Below are 23,123 nucleotides of genomic sequence, written 5' to 3'. Positions count from 1 at the left end.
GAAGCTGAAAATTGCCAAGCAAAGCAGCTGAGGATCTTTCCTGTTTGCTACCATATCTGGAAAAGACGCATACCCTGGTTTTCTGTGGCCCAGAGGTCACATCTCCGCCCCCTGCCCCCCAAATGTTCTGTGGCCTGGGATTACTAAAATACATCAAACTGGCTCCAGAACACTCCTGGGGCCAGAGGAGAAGCAAAGTCCAGTGAGGCTGCTTTTCCTGTCCCATAACTCCAAAATCTGCTTAATAAAACCTTGGCACAGTTAAGATGTAGTCTTAAGACTCATTGCATGTAGGATTATTCCTCTTTTCCACTCTGTAGACTCCATTCACACCAAAATCAGTGCTGTTTAACAGTATTCTGGTAGTGGTTAGCAACCAGCCATTAGTGGGCATCTCTTGAGCTGGCTGCTGTAAGCATATGTGCAAGTCCAGGCCCCCTTGAGACTCTAGCCAGCACAGAGTGGGATAAAGGCAATACTGTCACAGCTGCCACTTGAAGAGCAGAGGTACAAACCCACAAGCCGTGTACTGATCAAGCCTTTAGGCATTTGATGTAGTCCTGCACCTGTAGTAGTTCCATACAGCAGCACAGGCTCACACCAACTTAACCTGCTGTGGAACTATAGTGTCAGGTGAATTGTGGAGATCTAAATCTAAAATCCTATTACCCAGAGCCCAAGACTTGCAAAGGCAGCGTTGGGCTCCTTGCAAATGCAGGGGGTAGCTGCTGTCTCAGAAAGAGCCACCAGAAAGTGATGGGGCAATGCCCCTTCATCAAAGTCTAGTAGTAAAATGGAAGAGTTGGGAAAGAGCTGGAAAGAGTCTCCTTTACCTGGGCCTGGTATCAGTAGGACAGATCATAGGCTGAAGAGCTCTTAAATCTTTCACCAAGTGACACATCCTAAGTACTGTCACTTTGGCATTAGCAGAAACTGACCCAACCTTTTCCAACAGCCAAGCCAATGTGCTCACGGATATATTGATCTCTCTCACAAAGCCCAACAGCAAGATTCTCTTCCCAAGTACTCAGAAGGGGCCACTTGCAATTTCACACTCCCACTTACCCTGGGAAGAAGCACACAGAAAATCCAAGTGCCTACTTCTACAGCCATTACCTGTGTGAGCAGTCCTAGTCCAGGCACTCACAGGAACAATTGCAGCTCTTCTATTGCAAGAGTTTTTACTAGGCTTGTAATTTAAAAACAAGTAACACAAACCTCCTCTAATTGAGTGCTTAAGACTAGCTTCCTCCCACTAGGATCCCATTCTGAGCAATTTTGTTTCAGGTTTTACCTGACTGGCTCAAACCTCTTTTAACTCTGAATCTGAGTCTGCCCTTGGGCCCTTTGCTAGAGACAGGGAAGCAACCAAACAGCCTCTCACAAACCTGATTAGTCCTGACTTTCAGTCAACTCTGGACACTGAACTTACGACAAAAACAGTAACAGAGATGGGAAAAGGACTTGTATGTCATTATTTAACAGCAAATAACCAAGTGTAAGACAGCAAGATGCCCCATACTTGGCAGCCTGTATTCTGTTGACCCACACAGTGCAGAAAACAGGTATGGGAGCAGAGCTCTTGGTCTGATTGTTCAAACCCTTTCCTAACTGCGCAATGAACCCTCCGTGGAGTATTTTCCTGTATAACCTTCTGCTGGCATGAACTCTCCACAGAAGCTAGAGCAGATCTCGGACTGTACAGTATGATGTAGAACTTGCCCTATTAAAAGAATTATTTTCAAAAGAATACAAGTTGAAGCCAAGTACTGGTGACTTAGGAATGTCATCCCAATCAGAACACAGAAAACACCCAATAATAAAAAGCAAGAGGCAAAGCAAATGCTAAATCCTCAAGTAGGCATTTTCAGGCCATCACTGGAAATTCAGATTGAGCTAACTCTGTAGGCAAGGGAAATGTTTTTGTTTTCTTTTTTTCCCAGAACCTGTACAGCTTTGTGAAGGTGTTTTGAGGCTCCTTCTGCCATGTAAAACAACATAACCACTACTCTGTGTGATTTACAATTCCCCCTTCTTGTCCTTCTGGTTCTTAGGAAATCCCAAATCCTGTTTCATAACATGTAATAAACAGTTAGGAAATGACACCAACATTATCATCTCAGAGAGGTAATCAGCTCCCAGTGCTATAAAAGTCAGGTTTCAAAGAGTGCAGACTTTGCAGTGATGTGCAGACACACACCACTCACTTCCATAATTTAGCCCTTTGTGAGTATTGCACCTGGTTAATAAGGCTACTGCCTATCTTCTCTGAACACTAAAGATTGCACACACAGACAACATCATTCATGGCTTAAGAGCACAGTATTCCTAAACTTTTCAGGTAAACTTATTTATTTCCTTGCACACTCAGTGCTGTCCTACTTCAGCTGCCCAGAGCAGTGCTGAGCACCCAGATGGACTGATACAAATTTAGAGAACATCGCCTTGCTTCTTGTGCATTTCTGTTCTGATGTGCTTCTCTGAGCTTGATGGCAGATGGACAAACCCAAGCAATGCTTTCACACAATGAAACATACAGTCACACTACTCTTCCCACTTTGCAATGCAAAAAATAATTGAAAAAGGAAGATTCTCTAAATTTGTCTGCCCTTCTGCATCCAAGGTAAATTGCATAAACATCAGAAGATTGATTGTCTTACAAAGTGCCTCTTTCAAGCCTTGAGACTACCTGCTTTTTGTCAAGGCCTGATCTCAGAAGAGCAAACTTGTGCCTAGCTTTGGAAACACCAACAAATCCTGAAAATTAAGTCAAACACACACTTGAGTGCTCTGATGCATCTGAGCCTACATTGTGTTGGTGCAATTCCAGCAGTTCTGCCTCTGTGCAGCCAGACCTGCTCATCTACAGATTTGTGCATCCCATCATCCAGAGATTTGTTGGCATCATTGGAGGAATTAATTACTGCAGTTAAATACTGAGACAAAAAATTCTGATGACAGGTCCTATGTATTTTTAGGTCATGATATTAAAGATTTCTGGTTTTAATTCACTTCAGCATAAATATTTGGAGCAGGTTGTCTAGGAAAGTTGTGAAGACTCCAAGCCTGGAAGTGTTTCAAGACAGTCTGGATGGGGCCCTGAGCTACCTGGTCTAGTAGGAGATGTCTGTGTCCATGGCAGGTGGCTGGACCTAGATGATTTTTAAGGTGCTTTACAACCCAAACCATTCAGTGAGTCTATGAAATAAAGAAACCTTGGAGAATACTAGTTAACATAGCTCAACAAAACCTTCGGTTTACTGAAGCTAATATTTCTGCAGACATAAAAAAAAACCAACAGTGGTGGCATGTTGTCTTGCATTAAAAAAAGACCAGGCCTGGCATTTCATGTAGAATTAGCACTTTGCAAAGTGGAGTACCCAATACCTGCAGGAAGGGTATCATGCTAACGTTGCATTTTTTTGCTTGATGAAGTAATTTGGTAAGGAGCAATCCAATTATAGAGGATGCACTGACCCAGCAGCTATATAAACCAAACAGCCTTTATATTTACAGTAGATCCTGAAAAGATTTATACAAATATAGAGATTTATATTACAATTAGGTTGTGGTTCAAGCTCATATTCTGTATTTTTGTATCACTTATCTCTTTTTTCTTTCTTCTATATGGAACTTCACAAGCTCTAGCATTAAGACCATGTTCACCGATTAGTGCTTCCTTCTAATGTTAACCATTCAAGTAGTGACATATTGCTCTTTAAATTGTGCCTGGAACAGAAAAAACCCAACATTTTTTTAGCATTGCAATAACCCAACCCCCTGCCCTTACAGCCCTCTTATGTTCCCTGAGGAAATCTGTATTAACTACTGTATTTTATTTTCCATCTTCCCAAGGCAGCTTTTTCTATACTCTTTATCTGACCACTACACAGCACAGACTAATGGCTGCAGGGTACAACAAACTAAAGATAAGGACTCCAAAGTCAAACCTGAATTTTTCAAGAAGATTGGTAAATGGTCAACACCAACATTTAAACACTTTAAAGTGTTCCAGCCCATCTTTTGCACTGAATTACATGCAGAAGTGGGACTTAATCTTGAAACACTGCCTCAGCAGTACAATATTGTGTGCATGCCCAAGGAACAGGAAAGCTGAAACAGCATTTCTATTGCTAAATTACTTTCCCTCAAGGGTATATTAAAGATGTCGTGTTCAAACCCAAACATGGAAGGAAAACAATTCCTGGTGTGAAGATGTGTTATAAACAAGCAGAACACTGGCTTGGTACTAAATTTATCCATACCCTTACATTTCATTAGCTCACTGGCCAAAGAAATTCTTGCTGTGAGCACGAGCAAGCACAGGAGCAAAGTGTGTTGCATTTTTCTTGGTGCACTCAGCAGCAGGCTGACTTCTGTTTCCAGTGTCTGTGTGAAGCACAAAGAACACCATTAGTGTTTTTCATATTGAGGAATGAACTCAGAAATCTGCAAGTAGAAGATGCAGAGTTTTCATCTTGCACTTGGTTAGAAGTGAGAGCATGGTCAATGCCAAAGCACTGCAGTCTTAAGAGGGAAAGCCCAGTTCAAGTGGGCACTGTCAGCTGCTTTGTTTCTTTGCAATCCCAAAGCTTTGCAAGCTCCAAATAGACACAGACAGGGCTGCTCACATCTAGCAGACACTGAGTATATTAAAACTATCAGCTTGATAATTTTTGCTCATGACTGACGTTCTAGCTATTTTGCTAAAGGTGCCATAGAACCCTCCTCAACTTACATGAGAACAAAATCTATGTTTTGATGCTTTCAGCCCACAGTGCCCTGCCAGGAAAATCCTGACAAATGTGGACCAAAACCAATGCTCCATACAGGTCTCAGTTCCAGCACTGCCACCTCACAGAAAGATTGACTAAGATAAATGTAAGACCAAAATGAGACTTTACAAACATTTCCTTACCCAAGCATTTCTAAGAGGCACAGCACAACCTTCTTTAACAGCTGACTTTAGGTCTGAATTCACAGAAACAAGCCTCACTGATAATCTCTTATGTCTTCATACATGGCTAGCAAGGGCCTAGACTCATGGCCTCTTTCTGAGATGGTGTCTCAGAAGAAGACCAGGGAAGAAATAATTTCTTATCATCAGACTAACAGTCACTGTCCTGAATTCTTGGCAGGGCTGCTCTAGCTGGCTCCAAACTGCAGCAAGAAAGAGAAAACCACCCCACTTCACTGGATCAGAATGAATGAAAAAGTAAAAAGGCAGTGACAAGGCAGCTGGGATATGACATGGATCTGGATTTGCTTCTTACATGCAGGTTCTACAAGAACTGCCTAAGCTTTGCCTCCTGATGTCTTGCCCACCTAGCTGTTAGCTTCAAAAATGAAGGAATGAAGATAGTGATGCCAGTGACAGCAAACAGGTGCAAGGAAGCTGAAGACTGTTCAGTAGCTAACACTCACACCAGGCTAATGATCTGGAAAAAGAACTCAACAGACAGACATTCTGCTCAGCTTACCCACACAGACAGGTCAGACAGCAGGTACCTGCTAGGTGACAACTGGTATTGGTTAAGAGTGCAAACCTGTACTGGAATGGAAGAGTTTTTCTCACTTTGGATCTTGTGAATCCTATTACATTTGTGCAAGGCACTGGAGAATCAGGCACATTGTTCTGGGTGGAAACTGTTTTGTGATTAAGATGATCTGAGTCCAGTAGCTTCACCTAGGAACAGCTGGGCCACAGTCACATTTCAAAAATGGCCACTAGAATTACCCACTTCTAAAAGGACCTCATTTTCCAGATCTTTTGGGAGATGGGGTAAAGGAAGAAGTAGGAAATAGCTCAGTTATAGCAAGAAAAGTCCTAAAGGAAAAGAGCTGAGATTTCTACAGCTAATCTCCACTCTGATACTGATGGTGGCAATGTCTGTTACCAGCACCAGTGCTAGCCAGATCCTTCCATTTCTGTATCTCAGGGGGGAGTGCTGGCTTTTGACATGAATGAGGCCATGTCCAAGTGCCTGCAGCACACAGAGAGTACCCAATATGTTCAGGTTGTTCTTTGCCACTCCTCCCTGAGATCAGAGACCATGACCCACAGAGAAACCAATCCCAGGGGAAATGGAATGTACCAATGAGGACCATAGCCCCTGGGATAGCTCTGCCTTGGGGAAACTCTTTCAGAAAGGCTGGTGCAGAAGGGTGAGATGAATCAGCTGAGAGGACAGTGGTGCAGCTTAAAGCAAGAGACTGAAAGATGGCAGAGGTTATTCCAGATTACAACCAGTACTGCAGCCCAGGAAAGGCTCTGCTGACGCTTCTGTGCTTGCAGGGTGTGTCAGGATGGTGAGGGGGATCTCGGTGGGCACCCACATGCTGCAGGAACAGGAAGTCATCTGAGTTCAAAGCACAAAGCTGGTGAACGCTTCACGCAGGTCCAGACAGCCATGGGTGAGACACAGTGTCTGGAGAAGTGCCTGCTTTTGGATCAAAATGCCACAGCCATAAGATGCAAAACTCATTTAATGTAAACTGCTGATTAAAGGTTGTGTAAAAATATTGTTGATTTAGCTTGGCAGGATGCATGGAGTGTCTTCTGTCCTCTGCTTTGTTGATGCCGACTTTCTATCCTGTTTTGATGACTTGTGCCTATATGAAATCCATATCAAAGTTGCACCAGGGGGCAACATGGTCTGGCAACAAAACCATTGTTCTTTGCAGAAAGTTAGAGAGAATCATCTGATTTGTAAAATGCCCTCAGGAAAGGTGCTCACAATGCCATGACACCAGAGAAACAACATACAACCCCCAGAGCTTAGTTTCAAAAGGATCCTCCAAGCAAAGAGGGAAAATACAAAAGGAGGGGAACAACAAATACATGGGCAAATACTATCAGTCTACAATAGTCAAATGAATTAGGGAACACTCTGCACTTCATCTTGGGCTTCTTGCAAAAATGGGAGGGCAAATTGGCAGGAGCATCTTGGAAAAGTCCCAAATTTTCTAAGCACTCCCAAGGGAAGTACACCATCAACAAGCTCAGTGCTTGAAGATGAAGTGACTCTGAATTACTGTGAGATACTGTATTAAGGAAACTGGAAAAATACAGCATCCAAAGGAAAACCAGGACCCACATTTTCCTAGGAATGAAGGTAAAACAATGGCTATAGGCAGACCTTTAGAGTCAGGGGGGGGATTATATTTATAAAGAAAACAATCTTTCTCCTCCTTGTTGATCCCAGATCTTTTTTATATATATATATATATATAAAACCCACTATACAATATATAGGTTTTTTTATATATATATATATATATATATATATATAAACACTCATACACACACACACATATACATTTCAGGGTCTGTATTAGAGTCTATTTTTTGTTTTAAAATTACTTAAGAGAGCACAACTGGGTAAAAAAATGGTAAGTGGGTGCATGCAAGTGCATCTTGCCACTTGTGCACGTAACTGACGCAATCTGTAAACAGATTTTTGCAGAAACAGCAAACTCAGATTTGCCATCTGATTACTCAACTTGTTCAAAGAAAAGCAGCTGATAACCTTCAGCAGCTCCTACTGTACACTGGACTTCTCAGCACTATTTGACTGAATCCACAGCCACTGCTCCAAACAGCCACAGTGTTACTTTGTGCTTTTCACAGGTGTGAGCAGCGCTGTGTGCTGAATGAAGCCCTCACCACGTCAACTTTGGAACAGATTTTGGAAAGCTGTTTAGATACTTCAGTGAGATAATTCAGTGAGAATGAGCCAGCTCAGATAATTAAGAAAAAGAGCTGGTCTCATTTCAAAGGGTATGAAGAAAAATAATAATGCAGAAATTTGTAGCCTTCCATGCCTCTATTAAGAGGCAAAATTTTGCTTCTACATCTTTGATTTTTTTAGAGGTGTCTTGCTTTCCTTAACAGGCAAATATTGTTTAACCATATACATTCATATCCTTGGAACTCCTTCTTTTTGAATTGAAATAATCATTAATTAATGGTAATTTGGTACTAGGTGAGATCAAACACCAGCTTGCTGCACTCCACTGTATACTTCTTTATGGACAGAGAAACTCAAATACCCAAACCTGTCCAAGTACTGCGAGTAGAAAAAAAAATCTGTTAACCTGTGTATCAAAATGAGTTAAGAAATGGACTTTTACCATAAACATGTTGTTCCTTTGCTCTTGTATTTCTTGTTCTGAGATGACGTTGTGGAGGGGAGGTATTTTCTTTCCTTTATCAATTTTTTTGCATTGAATAAATCTTAGTAACTTTAATAGGAGGAGGGTAAAAAAAAAAAAATCACTGAGCAAACCACTATCTTAACAACAATCTCTCTGATAAGAGAAAAGGCAGCAAGAGCAGAACTGCTGGGCTGGATCGTGTCCCTGAATAGGTTATTACAGACAATCCTCCTGGCTGCATTTACCAGTTCTTTGCAGGCCTCCGGCAGCAACAGACACGCTGGTCCCACACATCCTCCCTCAGAGCCGGAAGAGCAGCAAGAAGAGCTGCTGGACCCCCATTATATTCTTACAGGCTTCAGTCAAGCATCACTGGATTTCTTCCCTTAATTTCTGGTTGTGGCAGAATCTGCTGGTGACTTTCCGGTGCCGCTTTTCTTCCTCTAGAGGATCAAAATCCAATTTGGTACTGAAATGACTCTCTTCCACTCCACTGGTCTGCTCCTGGTTTCAAAAATCTTCCAGGAGCACCACTTGTCCTTCTATTGAATTCAGACTTTACTTTTCTCCTAGAAACAAACCAATGAAAATCCAAGCTCCTCCCCACATCCCTTTTCCAAAAAATATAGTAAAGTGTGATCATCTGCATCAGGAGAGTCACTGAGCAGTCTCCAGTCTTAGCACAGCTTCTGCTGAGAAAACTGTAGCTTATAGGACTCTGAAGTGTTTATTAGAAAGCTTTCAAAAAGAGATCTTCTTTTCAGGAAAAGACAAACTGTTCAGTTTAGCAAATACAGACGTTCACAGCACAGAGACTGAAATGGTTAAAAATGATCCTAAGGAGCAAGTAGCTCATAGAGTTAGCCAAAAAAAAAAAAAAAAGTAACTTTTTTCCTTTCTTTTACAGAAAAACACTAATAGCTGCTCTGGTTTTCATACTTAGTAAGACAGAATTTTGTTGTACGTTCTTGGTTTTGCTTGTAGGTTGTGGGGTTTTTTTTCTTTGTTTTTCCTTGTCTTTTTTTTTAATCTCTATTGCTCCACACAGGTTTTGATTAGTGCTTCTCCTTGGCTACAAGTGCTTCACTTTGAAATACAAAGCTCTTTAGAAAAAAAACAAAACAAAACAAAAAACCAAATCAACACCCCAAAAAAACCCAAAACTCTCCAACACCACATCACTGGAGGGAAAATGGGAAGTAATACAGTGCAGCTGCAGCAGCCTGGTTCTGCTGTTGTCCTCCCCCACCCCCAAATCCTCTGCATAATCGTAATCTTTAGTCGATGAACCTTTGGCAGGCCTTCTTCCATCGGCAGGCAGTGCACCACATATCTCTGTTCTCCATCCCATAGACCTTCCGACACTTTTTCCCCTCCCCTCTAGGCTTCCTGTCAGAGAGAAAGGGAAGCTTGTTAAGGAGATGCTTTTGTGGCTTTTATCACCCTAAGACCAGACCAACAATCTCAAGAGAGCGCAGCAGGCAGAGAACTCTCAGAATCACACTCCTGGCCTTTCAGAGGGATCTGCGCTTTTTCCAGTCAGCTGGGAGCTGACCAGGCAGATAGACAGGGTCGTGACTCCACAGCTTTGAGGAACCAGACCTTCTCCTCTTCTACACCCTCTGCAGCAGCTGCTGAGCCTGCTCCTCTGCCCCAAAGATGATCAGGAACACACAGCCCTGACTTCAGCCAGCAACTAACCCCAGTCTACATAAATGGCACTTCAGCCACTTTTAGTGCCAAGCTGTAATGGGTGGTCAGAACTCTTCTACACCACAGTCCTGGTCATATCAGGCAGAAGTCCTCCTTGCTGTGGCCCAAATATTTTGCATAGCCTTGAGCTGCAGACTGTGCCTACCAGCAGGCAGCAACTATGCAAAAGAGGGGAAAAGCTACCAGCTTCTGAGCTTGCCAGTCCCTTCTGCATGGTTTGCTCTGACTCGCTGGCTGCCAAACAGCAAAGCAACTGCCAACAAGGTCTAGCCCTTGCCCTCACTTGCAGCGTGTTCCTGTGTGCTGCTCCTCTGTGGTTCCCAAAGGCAGAAAGGCAGGCAGTGAGGCAGTGTCTGCTTCTGCAGCTGTAAGGACTGGCATGTTTTCCATCTTATAACCACACTCAATATTTTACAAAGTACCTGTTGAAATGGGACTCTTTTTAGTGAACTCATAGCAAGCCAGCAAACCTGAGGAGCAACCCTATGACAAGTATCCACAGGTCCCCTATGGCAGAGCCATCTGCCCTGGAGTCTTTAAATCAAGTAACTGTCCAAACAGAACTGTGTTATTCCTCTACTACATACTGCATGGCACACATGGCAGCTGCCTGGTGACCCCTCTTGCACACCTGTCCACTTTCTGATTACTGAACATTCATCAATGGGCATAATCCACGAATTGGGAAGATCTTAAGTTTAGCTTGTAGCATAAGCAATGATCTGAGAGTCATCAAGAAACTGAAAAGCATCAAATCTTCCTTTTGTCTCATTTTAGGCTATAGCCACCTTTAGTACTGCGAGAAATAAGGAATTTCCTTACTGTAAGAAATTTAGCATCACAGTTTGATTTTTTTAACATAACTTTTGGTTCACAAACATCAGTTAGCTTCAAATGGAAGTGAATGAAGCTCATGTCAAGGAAGACAAGGTATAAAAAGCTGTGATCTAATTTAGTATAAGATATGGTTTCTCAGAATTCAGTCGAAGCCAAATACCACACTGACTGAGTGGAGATGAACACCCAGGGCAGCCCAGCCCTTCAAGGACAAAACCACCCACTGCTGTTCAGGGGGCTTTGGCTGCAGCAGTGACTCAGGGCAGTGCTGCTTCACAGGGCCATTTGGATCTGCAGCTGACCTCTGGACGTGCCTGGCATAAGGCCTGCAGTTTTGCCTCACAGCCTGCCTGTTTCATTTCCCAACAATTCCTTTTTCTCCCCAATTTTACCTTCAATGCTAATGCAAAGCCAAACAGGTCCAGAACACTTAGTCTGAAGTGTTCTAGTAAGAAACTGCCTGACCCCTGCAGTGCTGGGTGGTGGTGTGGTTTTTCTGTCTTTCTGTCCACTGACATCTTATTTCTTAAGTGCCCTCCAGGTTCTTGACTGCTGCTCTGTCAGCAAGAGCTAATGGTCCCATACCTCAAGCCAAATGCTACTCTAGGCGGTGATGAAAGAACTGTGTGGGACTGTTTCTGCTCTCCAATCCCTGCAGGACGATTATGAGTTGGTGAGACCTGTCAATACAGACAAAAAAGCTGCTTGTGAAGAACATACAGATATGAACAAATGCAGTACAAACACTTGTCCCAGAAAAGGCAGTTTGTGGTACATGCTGGCAAGGACACCCAGGAAAGGTTACCAGACAACACACAGCTCAACTACATTGTAGGTCTCTAGAGAAAGATGTCCACTGAGCATTAGGTACCTGATGACAGCTCCATTTTGTTTCCCTCTATTTCCAGTCACCCTAACAGAGCAAACCAGGACACAGATCAACTCACTGCAGGTTTGGGGAAATACAGAAAAAGGATCTGTTCTTTTCTAAGAACTCTGAGTACTCTATGGCTTCTGTTGAGGTGCTCAGGAGCTTGCTGATAAGCACACTCACATTAACAAGGGCCTTTCAGAGCTGCTCTGCCAAAGGCTGCTTGAAGCCAAGACTTAAAGCAAGTTGTGATGTCTCTCTGAACACCCTGGGATAGCAATCAGGGAGCACTCAGAGTCATCAAAATTCAGTGTCCACACAAATGAACAGGGAAACATCTGAGGCAGGTGTCAAAAACCCCACAAAAGACAACTATTTTGAAATTCCATCTCTCTCATGGCCTTCACTGCTGACATGCAGGTCTAGAGAGAAGCCTGTTCAAACTCAGGATTCAACAGCCCTCTAATGGGTCTGGGAACAGAACAGCCCCAGTCCATCATTGCTAGACTAACTTAGGCACATTTGCAAATCCTTACCTAATCCTTTACTGCTCAGTGATTTGTCCAGGCCAAAAAAAGCATCCCAAAACCATTTTAGAAGATGTCTGGAATAAATATGAAGGGTCAGGGCCAAAGGTAACTGTTTGGATGTATTCTCTGAATTTCCCTTGTGTGCTATAGACATGCATCTCATCTCAAGGACCAGGAATCCATACAATTGCAGGAGTTTATACTATGCTGTCTCTGTCACACAAGTCTGGGCTTAAATAAACCTCCCAAGAGAAGGAGCAAGTCCCCTGTTCTACAGCTTTCCTCAAGCAGTTGCGCTCAGTGTGACTGAGTCAGTTGACAGAGCCCTGTTTTTATGAGGCGCTCTCTAATTTATTTTGGAATGGAGAAATGAAACCTTCACTTAATACAGAGTTATTTAACATCACTTTGCACCCATCCTCACTTATTGCATTCAAGTCTCCACTGCAGGCAAGCCTTTGGAATTCACAAACAGTCTCATGGTTGGCAGGATGTTCAAACGTGTGCAAACCTGGAAGGGTTTTTTCCCTTTCCCCCCCCCCCCCCCTTTTTTTTTTCTCCCTAAATAGCCTTATAAACATTTTTAGACAGATATAAAGGCAGCTTAAGTGGTTCCCTGAGTGGTTCTCATTCTGCCACCTACACTGCTTCCCCAGCTTCTTGTATTGGGATTGCACTGAAATTGAACTTCAACAGCTGCCATCTGCATATGATTCTCAGAGAGGGAGCTGGCATTCCTGAGATTCTTTTGAGAACCCTTTACTCTGCAGCCACAGATCAATGTTGCTGCTCCAACAAGCAAACCCAACACATACATGTCTAATCCTGGCCTGTTAAGTGTCTGATTTACAATGTGACTAATTGGGTTTGTAGATGCTCAACACTCCTGGCACCGATAGCTGCTGCTCCACAAAAGGAGCCTGTTTCATAATTACTCCATATCAACCCCATTGTTGGGAAATCAAATTCTCAAGGAACTTTATGGATAGCAGGCTCTGTCAAGGCACTCTTGTTGAAATTGCTGCCAGCAGGATGTCTTTCACTGTTAGTTGTTCCTTGATGGAATTTAATAAATATTCATTGGCAGAGTGCAGTGTAATTGATTCAGCCACTTCCATTTTTTTATCAGCCCTGCAGGATGCCACAGCCTCTGCAGGAAATCTCCAAAGATTTGGCAAAGGTTGACACTAAGAAGCTTTGGAGAGTCACTTGGTGAAGAGAAAGGAGGGAAATAGTATCTCATATTGCCATGTCTAATATTGACTGTCAGGAGGGCAAAAAAAAAAAAGGCTGTATGGTTCTTTGGATGAGCAATGTGCTGTGCGTACCACACTTTAAAAATCCATACATTCATGAAGTACAGCATTAAACAAGATGCTGTGATCTCAAAAAGGTTTATTATTAGAGAATATAAATTTGTACTGAGAAATGCCCTCCAATAAAACCCAGCATACATTAATATGTATTTCTATTTATTACACGGAAGATTTTCCACCCATTGTAACTAGTGATTTACATTTACTTTTCGTGTTCACTATACCAGGCACTAGAGGACCAGTCCTGTAGAGCTTTTCATAAATGTTTTTAACTCCTCTGCAGCACCCACACTTACACTGCTTTACATTCAGGACTACTTCAAGCCTGTGTTTAAACAAACATCTCATTTCTGCAGTCCTGTTCATGAAATTAGCCTTGCAATCCAGCTTTTTCCAAGAAAGGGTCAGAGCTGACTTTACATCTAACACAGCTTCATTAGAAAGTTGTCCAAATGCAGTATGTGCTGTGGTCATACCAAGATGCAGTATGGACTGAACACATTTTCTGTATAAACCAACAATTTTCTGCTATCAGTAGGAGCTACATATATGTAGCCTGCTAGAATCAGACTTCACATTTCAACTTACTGTTTCTTTCAGCTGCCTTTCAAACTTGTTTCATTTTCCAAGTTCATTTAGCTAACAGCCCTACTGCTAGAATCCAGTTTTCCTCTGAGCAAAACCATTACCTTGCTGATTTTACATCTAGTTTTGTCAGAATGAACGAGCATGCAGTGCCAGACTCTGCACCTACCAAAATATTCTTCTGTAAGTATAGGGTTTAAAAAAATACATACTACAGATCTAATTTGCTGCTTGTAGACACTGATTAAAAAAAAAAAAAGTAACTACTGAATTCAAGAGGCTGGCAAAAAACATTAAAATCAGCCATGCTGGCAAACTGAGGCATCTATTTCATTTGATTCCTACTGGTATCTCTTAAGTCATTTATTTCTACCATAAGACAACGTGAAACAACCCAGAAAAAAGTTCTAAAAATTTGTTCCTGTTTTTGTTGTTGTTCACTTACTGGAATGCCAGTGAAGGTAACTGGAGGTGACTGCCAGGAGATGCTAAAGCTACTGCCATTGGGAGTGAATTTTGCTGACCCTGGAATGTTCACCGGAGGAGTGGCCTGCGTGGAAAGAAAATATTATTCCAGTAAGAAGAACCATTCCTCTTCCAAAGCATTTCAAGGGTTCATCCCACTGAAACTGTAAATCTACCAGAGACTTTCCAGGCTGGAAAAAACCCACGTTTTACTTCTATGGAAGGGCTAATCATGGGTAAGCCAGCGAGGAAGGGATAGATTTATATAGCACTGTTCTTAAAACCTTGTTGAAAGACAAGAGCTCTCACAGGAATTCACTCAAATCCCTTCCAAACTAGGTTAACCCTCCCCACCAAGTCAAACACCACATCCAAAGAACTTGTCAAATAATGCCAGCTAGCAACAAATACACTGCAAACGATCACCTGTTCCAGAATGATAAAGAAAGCAGCATTTCAATTGGCAGCAGTTGGCTTAAACAACTGAAGAGTAGTTGGTGAGGCTTCTTGGACAACAAAAAGTGGTGCTGAGGGACATGGTTTATCACCAGCCTCTGTAGAATTAGATAATGGATGGGACTTGATCTTAGAGGTCTTTTCCAAATTGAATGATTTTATGATTCTAAGAGTGCCTGAACTTGCCTGCTCGCTTCCTCTTTACTCCTCTCTTAGTACAGGTATCACATTTGCCATTTTACAGCCATATGGGATGTGGCAACTAGCAGATGGCTTGCAGTTTCTTGCAGCCCATCTTAGGATTCCATGTATTTTTCCCTTTTCTAGCAGGAATCCTGGGATGAACATTATTCAGGCTCTGTTATCAGAGTTGTATGAGCTGTGAATTTTGCCTCTTTGCTCCCAATGAAGTAGCTTCTACTTTCATGCTCTCATTCATATGTGATGTTGCCTTCCTCACAACATAACATTCCAATACTTTAATCTTGATACAGGTAAGATCAGAAGTAAAAAAAAAGTTCTTAAATTCTGGACACGGGTCACTCCAGCAAGCAAAACGCAGGAAACATGACAGTGCTAAGGATGCTGCTGTCACCTTCTCTTCTCCTCCCTCTTATACAACAGGTTAGTCACAGGAATGCTTAAATGCTATGAGTGACAGCTGGGCTCAATTCCTCCTGCTTCTGATGGGAGTTGAATTTCCATTTTGCCTCCTGGAGAGTGTTGCTCTTGCTGGACGAAAAGGACTCTAGCACAAGATGCCACTCACCTGCTCTGCAGCTCCTTTGCAAGGACAACCTGAATGCCTGAGCAGAGACCTTCTGCCATGCACAAGTGTCTACAACAAGCCTGTGAATTCTGTGTGCTTCCCTCTGCCCATTTAGTGGGTCTGCTCCAGACACGCAGCACAAAGGTTCCATCTGCACAATGCTGTATGCAGAAGTTATTGCATCTGATTAAACAGAGTTCCCTTCCCTGGTGCACAGGCAGGTCATAGACCACACTACTTCAAAGCCCCTGTTCTTCTTTTGTCACATGGTGTCCAGACCAAAACCTTTCACATTTTATTGCACTTTAAAATTGATGCTTTCTGTCTGAACTTAGCTGGAAGTTTTTGCAACAGGAGTTTTGGGATCTGATTGGATTTTTGCCACTGCAAATGACTACCTCTCAAGGCAGGAGGACACCACATCTGCCTTTTCATTCTTCCTATTCTGCCTCACATGTGCAGACTGACACCTCACACTGTACAGATAAAGGAAATTAATTGTTCCTGGCATCCCCCTGGTACCTGCCTACAGACATGTACAGTAAAAGCAGAGCTGAAATGGCAGACTCTGGATAGACTCAGCTGACTGAATGAGGACTTTTACAATGCAGGAGATCACATCTGAGCTCATCACCTGGGGCCTTCCTAAGGGTCAGTGCAGAATTAATGATGAGGCAGTGGGACACAGAGCAACTCTTCCCAACCTGAAGTACAGGGACAGGCTGCGAGAGTTGGGGCTGTTCAGCCTGGAGAAGAGAAGGGTCCAGGGAGACCTTAGAGCAACCTTCCAGTACCTGAAGGGGGCCTACAAGAAAGCTGGGGAGGGACCCTTTACAGGAGCTTGTAGTGATAGGATAAGAGGGAATGGATTGAAGCTAGAAGAAGGTAGATTTAGACTGGATATTAGGAAGATATTCTTTGCAGTGAGGGTGGTGAGATGCTGGAACAGGTTGCTCAAAAGGGAGTTGTGGGTTCCCTCTCCCTGCAGGTGTTCAAGATTAGACTGGATGAAGCCTTGAGCAACCTGGTCTAAAGGAAGGCGTCCCTGCCCATGGCAGGGGAAATTGGAACTAGATGATCTTTAAGGTCTCTTACAACGCAAACCAGTCTATGATTCTGTGAAGCATGCACCCATGTGTGGCTGGATAAACAGCAGCCCCAAGTCCAGCAGCTATGGCAGGAGCACAAACAAACCAAGAATCAACCATCTATTTCAGAAGTGAACATCTATCTTGACCTGCACGTGCTGAGTGGAGGTCACCCTCCGCAGGGTTACCTGGTAAGCGTGGTCCGTGTGTACGAGGTAGAGGTTGGTAGGAGCTGAGCGGCTCAGAGGTGTCATCAATTTTGTCTCGGTTTTGGCACAAGAAGTTTCAGGACGGATTGCATCTTGGGTGGGAAAGGAAGGTGGAGACGCTAAAGATGGAGAGACTGGGGAAAGACTGCTTAAGCCATCAGCTACTGAGTCCGTGTTGAGCCTGATTTCTGTATAGTAAAAATCCTCCTCTCCATCACTGTAGTCAGACTCTCCTACACGTCTGTGCCGAGAGATAGAAGGACTGATTAAATGAAAGCAACAATCCCAAGGTGAATTTTAAGTTCTAGATGCATGAGCAAATATATTCACACTGTCAATAAATTAATATTCCCAGTTCAAATCCTACCTACTTTATCAGCATTCTGGCTGCAGGGAAGAGGGAGAGGAAAAGAAATTAATCTAGTCTGAAGGGAAAAGAAGTAGGAATTGGATTTTTTTTTGTGTGTGTTACTCTTGACTAATTCTTTGCCCCTGGAATAGATGTTTAATTTCTATGCTTCAGCTTAAATATCAGCTTCTCATTGCTAACTATTGAAGTTAACAAGAATCATAACACATTATGACTTTAGAAATGACAAAGCATCCACAGAATGACAGGTGAAGGTGACAAACACAGGCAGGATGTACTTCACTAATGGTACAGCAAACAGGCTGTAATCTTAGCACAGGTTACTTAATTAAACCAAATACAGTTATGGACATGGTTCACCATAACTTTCCTTGGCATAACAGAAGAAGCTGCTACAAAACAGTCTCACCACACAATTCCCTCACACACAGGTAGATAAAGGACATACACAGGCTAGCTTGCCAGTGAAGGACTTTCTGGTCCTACTCTCCAGAAGCAGACTTCCTGCAGGAGGTGTGGAAGGTTTAATTCTGCCTGCATCCCTGGCACTATTTACTGCTGTGTTTGTGCTAGGAATGCAGCAACCCAGTCAAAGCAGGAGTTCCCAGTAGGCTACTTGTGATCTTGAAGTCCAAACCACACCACTGTTTTAGCACATTCATAATCCACATGCTATACTCACAGGTATGAGAGGTAACTCACAGCTCATGCACATCTATTTCCTCCTGAATCTTCCCCATGGGAAATCTGTGAGCCCAAAGCATCCTGCCTTCCATGTCCACCCCAGGACTGAATGCTGGGCCTCTCCTTTTCCATGTCCACCCCAGGACTGAATGCTGGGCCTCTCCTTTTCCATGTCCACCCCAGGACTGAATGCTGGGCCTCTCCTTTTCCAGGCATGCACCCCAAAGCCAGCCCCTAGCCTTATGACCCATGTGTCTCTGTACAGTCCTCTCACCAGCCTACACAGCAGAACTCACTGAGAGAGCATGGCTTCAGCAGGTGTGAAAGGCTCTACCAGAAGCACTATCTGACCACAGCCAGCCATTCCCTAAAAGTCCTCTCTGGCAAACTACAAATTCCAGGGAATTTCTGCTGTTTGATGTTAATTTCTCTTTCTCCCATGACACAGAAACAATGTCCCCATAGCACATAGGCCAAAGCAATGTTCTTAATTGCATTTTTTCCTCTGTTTCTGATAGCCTCACTCTTCAGAGACTAAGCTCAACAGCAATTACTGAGACCCTTGCAAGATTCTCCTTGAGCTCCACACCAGACTACTTCCTCTTGGTCACTTTAGTTTTTAAACACTGAGTAACACAGATTTACACAACAGAGATGTATTTCCACATATCTTACAGGTGAAGACCATGAATCTCCACTGTACTTCCATATGACACAGCTAGGTCACTCAGGAAATTGCACAAGAGATTTCAGTTACAAGCTAAAGCTCTGAGCCAAACTTGTGCCACACAAGATTCAGCCACTTTTGCTCCTAGTCCAAGCAACATACACATGGAAACTGCCGTTTAGCTGCTTTTTCTCAGGTTCCTTAGGATTTGGGGGTTTATTTGGCATGAATTTGACTCCCAACTAGCACAAGCACCTGATCTGATGTAGAATGAGGCTGGAAAGTATTCATGCAAGACCCTGAAACTTGCTGTCCCCTTTAGAGTTCAGAAGAGACTGCTGCCTTACCCAAGGTGAATGGTCCGTATGTGTTTCTGAATCCCTGCAGCTGTGCTCAGTACCTTCCCACAGTTTTTCCACAGGCATTTGAACATCACCTTCATGGAGTTCTGAAAGTGATGAGAAAATAACATTAGCTGTATGGAAGATAGAAAGCAAACCAAGCCACCCAGAGCAGATAGACAGTTACAAACCCCTGTGGAGGTTCAGAGCCTCTACCTTGACTCTGCAATCATGTAATGATGTCTCCATCAGCAGTGCCACCCTACAGAACTCAACACAATTCCATGACAAGCTGCAGGAGCAGCTTGAGACAGAACTTCATCAACTCACTGCTCTCTAGTACAGCTTTTTCACTTGCAGTTTCTAGTTTCTGCCTCCCTGCTAAAGGAGGTAGACAATATAAAGACTTACTATGCCTCTTTGGGGTCTTTCAAAGAACAACTGATGAGGACTTCCAACTTAATGCAAAGCCTCTTCTTAAATGTAGATATTCCCAAAGTAAGCTCTTGTGAGCACTGTCACTCAGCAGAAATGCAGAACATAAACCCTACTTCCATTTCTGACTAACCCAAGAATTGCCAAGAATGCTAAGACAACAATGGAACAGAAATGGTTTGGTGAGGAATAACTATGTTAGTGGAAACTTTCAGGCAAACAACTTTCTTAAACAGGAAGTGGTTGCTAACATGACATTTTCCAAACATGAAATGGAAGAAACTTTAATGAGTACAAGTAAGGTTCCCAGTCACTCTATTTCCAGTTTACTCCTGCTGATTTTCACAACCCCAAAGAAGAAATAACCTGCACATTTTCATTTCAGTTTTTGAAGGTGCAAAGCTGTACTCAGATAAAGTACCATGCTGGGACCAGAATCACAACCTGCAGGAAACACAGTTCACTTATAAACCAAAGTTTGGCAGCCAATATTAGTATTTATCTAAACAAAACACTTGCCATACAGAGCAAAATCCCTAGGAACCAGAACTGACAGCATAATAGATGTGTGGTGACTACAGAAATAGAAATCACAGAATCACAGGATGGTTGGGTTGGAAAGGACCTCTGGAGATCACCTAGTCCAACCCCCCTGCTCAAGCAGAGGCAGCCACAGCACCTTGCCCATGCAGGTTTTCAGTCTCCCAAGAAGGAGACTCCACAACCTCTCTGGGTATCCTGGTCCAGTGCTCCAGCACCCTCACAGAGAAGCAGTTTTTCCTTTTGTTTAAGTGGAACTTCCTCTGTTCTAGTTTATGTCTGTTGCCTCTTGTCCTATCAATGGGCACTGCTGAACAGAGTCTGGCTCCATCCTCTTGTCCCCCATCCTTTAGCTATTAGTAAGATCCCCTTTAAGTCTTCTCCAAGCTAAACAGCTCCAGGTCTCTTGACAACAAGTTAGAAAACAAGAAAGGTGGCAGCTGCAAATCCATCTGTCTCATGGCAGCTAAGCATTAAGAGTGATGCTAATAAGGTGATGTTAATAACTTTGAGAACTAAAAAGAAAACCAGAACCACTTCTGCATTCATACTTCTGTCCCACATCCCCCAATATCTGCCCTGTCTTTAGTTTAACAGACAGCTCTAGCTTCAAATTTATCATAACAAAGGTGTCCTACAAAATATTTTTTGTCTCTCTAACAAGAAGCACAAACATCTCATACCCCTCTCCCTCAAACAAGGGCAGAACAGTGTGAGGCAGCAAATAAGCAGCTTCTGGAGCAGAAGGATAAATCTGAACAGGTTTAAACAATCATTAGAGCTTCTTCCTGCTGGTGATGAAGCAATTAACTATCTCAGGCTGAGCCAGAAACAAAATCACTGAGGAGAATACATTTTCTGGTTTTTCTCCTTACAAAAAGCCCTTTTTCATCTTGCTATGTAAAATCTGTCCTGTTGTGTTGGGAGGGAAGGGAAGCTGGAGAAGTGCCATCTCTTTGTTTTCTTTTTCTTCCAGAGGAGCCTGCTTGCTAGCGTAACACTGCTTTTTTGGGGGAGAGTTTTCGACTTCATTGTTTTTTAAAGCTGTGTTTTATTTAGTCTGCTTCTGCACTCCTACCAAGGATAAATTTGGCCACTGCTAATACTGTATCAAAAGCCATCAGGTTTGATCTCTCCTTTTTTCACTCCATATGTTTGCACAGAGAAAACTTCACAGTATTAAGGTATCTGACATGCTGTCAGACAAACAGCACTTGCAGGGAACAAGAGATATTAAGGCCACATTCAGTTTTTGTGATGACATCTCAAGGCTGCCTGTTGCATCCTGCATACAAAGAATTTGCTAAAGTAGGACAGAAATTCCTTGAATGGCCAGAGGCAACACCTTCTGGAAATCACTCTAGTGTTTTCTGAGCAGGAGGCTCTGTAGAACCTCACCATCTGCCAGCAAATATGTGGTGCTGATGGCAGCATGTGTGTGCAGCAGGTGATGTGGTTGAACAAGCCACAGTGTGGAGGCCAAGTACCTGTGTTAACTGGATGCCAAAGAGGCATACATATGCAAAGCTGCTTGGGTAACCTCTTCCTTTCTCACAGCAAAATTCTGTCTGCCCATAGGCATGGAATTAAACACAAGACTAACCTTTCTCTTCCTAGGAATGGGTTCATCAAAGAGAAGGTTGCTTGTTTCAGCTTCATCAATACCATCATCTGGCTGGGAAGGTGTCCGAAAAGCTTTGAAACTATCAGCTGACAGAGGTGGAGATGGGGTGGATGGGTTGGACTGGTCACTGGGAGCATTCCAGCTCCAGTATCCACTGCTGCTGGTACTAGAAGGCACAAATCCTCCTTCTTTCCAAGATCCATTTAGGGATTCTGTCAAAAACAACAGCCATCATTACAACAGTCTCACATGCAGGGCTAAGGAGCTCTTTGATCTAAGGCTTAGATGCTGTGACAGTAATTAACATTTAATAAAGGAAAGCAAAGTTGCTGGATGTAGAAAGAAAAGTCACATCTAACCCACTGCATACAAATGATACATTCCATATTTGACTTTTTTTTTTTTTAAATAGGGATTTTTCTGAAAAGAAATGCTAGGCTTGGAAAATAACCTCTTCTGGTGCATAATAAGCAGTCAGGCATTGCCTGCAAGATGAAGGGAAAACATTCAAATACATCCTCAGTTTTCAACAGGAACACACCACTGTGGTGGGACATCACAGCAAACTGCAAGCCACCACATGTCCAACAGGAGATGCCCTGGGAAGGGAACATACACTCTGAGCCCCTAAGAAGATCTGCAAAAACACGATGGTCATCACAGTACTACACAGCAAAGAAAACCACAGTTACACACTCAAATGCCTCCTCCTCATCGCCCAGAGCACAGGCCTCTGCCCACTTTGGATCTCTAAACAAGGCTGTATGGATCCTTGGAAGAATCTCCCTTTTTCTTCATACAGGTGTATCATTAGGCATCTGGTTTCAGAAGCAGGACACAAACTCTGGCTCACCTCCACATCTACTCACTGGAGGAACCACCTCCTCACCTCAGCAGTTCCTCAAACACTGGGCTGTCAGCAGGCACTCAAACCAACAAGTTACTCTCCAGCTCAGAGTGTGGTGATAACAGCCCTGCTTTCACAGTCTGAGGCATAGCTTGAGCCATTCCGAGGTTCTCAGGCTCTGGATACTGGCATGTCACTCTTCCCAGTGCCTGAAGGGCTTTTGGCAGGAGAGGAGCATATGAGTCATCAGCTCAGCAAATGTATGGCCTGAGCAAGCCCAGAGGTACAACCACCCATGGCTCTGCCTGAAGCTTCAGGTTCTCACAGGGCACATGGGCAGGGATAGCTTAGGTGCAGTTCCTCCTTAACTCAAGCATTGGAAGCTTTTGGCAATGACACTGTAAGTGCCTGAACATTGTGCAATACCCAGCTTTGGAGCTGGCAAGCAAGTAACAGCTTATCTGCTGGTCAAACATTGCTGAAGTGTGAGACAGGAGTCTTTTCAAGCCAGCACCTGCCTTGAAGGGTTATGCAGAAGTCACTCCTTCATTCCTTATCAATGTCTTACAGATACGTTTAACTAATTACATCAGGGAGAAAATAATAAAGGCCAAGATCC

General features: G+C 43.2%; 1 protein-coding gene across 1 annotated transcript in view; it reads right to left on the bottom strand.

Annotated features, from left to right (window-relative positions):
* Positions 1-9,349: 9,349 nt before the first annotated feature.
* ZNF704 (zinc finger protein 704) overlaps positions 9,350-23,123 on the bottom strand; it is a 53,779-nt gene continuing 40,005 nt past the window's right edge. Inside the window, exons 3-8 of the mRNA XM_054385487.1 lie at positions 21,637-21,869; positions 19,065-19,165; positions 16,976-17,237; positions 14,455-14,559; positions 11,293-11,387; positions 9,350-9,546 (exon numbers count right to left, since the gene is read on the bottom strand). Of these exons, the coding sequence (XP_054241462.1) occupies positions 9,435-9,546; positions 11,293-11,387; positions 14,455-14,559; positions 16,976-17,237; positions 19,065-19,165; positions 21,637-21,869 (908 nt within the window). The 3' untranslated portion in view covers positions 9,350-9,434. The remainder of the gene's footprint in view (positions 9,547-11,292; positions 11,388-14,454; positions 14,560-16,975; positions 17,238-19,064; positions 19,166-21,636; positions 21,870-23,123) is intronic.

This window comes from Indicator indicator, chromosome 12 (genome assembly GCF_027791375.1).
Source record: "Indicator indicator isolate 239-I01 chromosome 12, UM_Iind_1.1, whole genome shotgun sequence".
Lineage (NCBI taxonomy): Eukaryota > Metazoa > Chordata > Aves > Piciformes > Indicatoridae > Indicator > Indicator indicator.
Note: the sequence above shows the minus strand (reverse complement) of the source record. Positions and strands in the feature narration are given on the sequence as shown.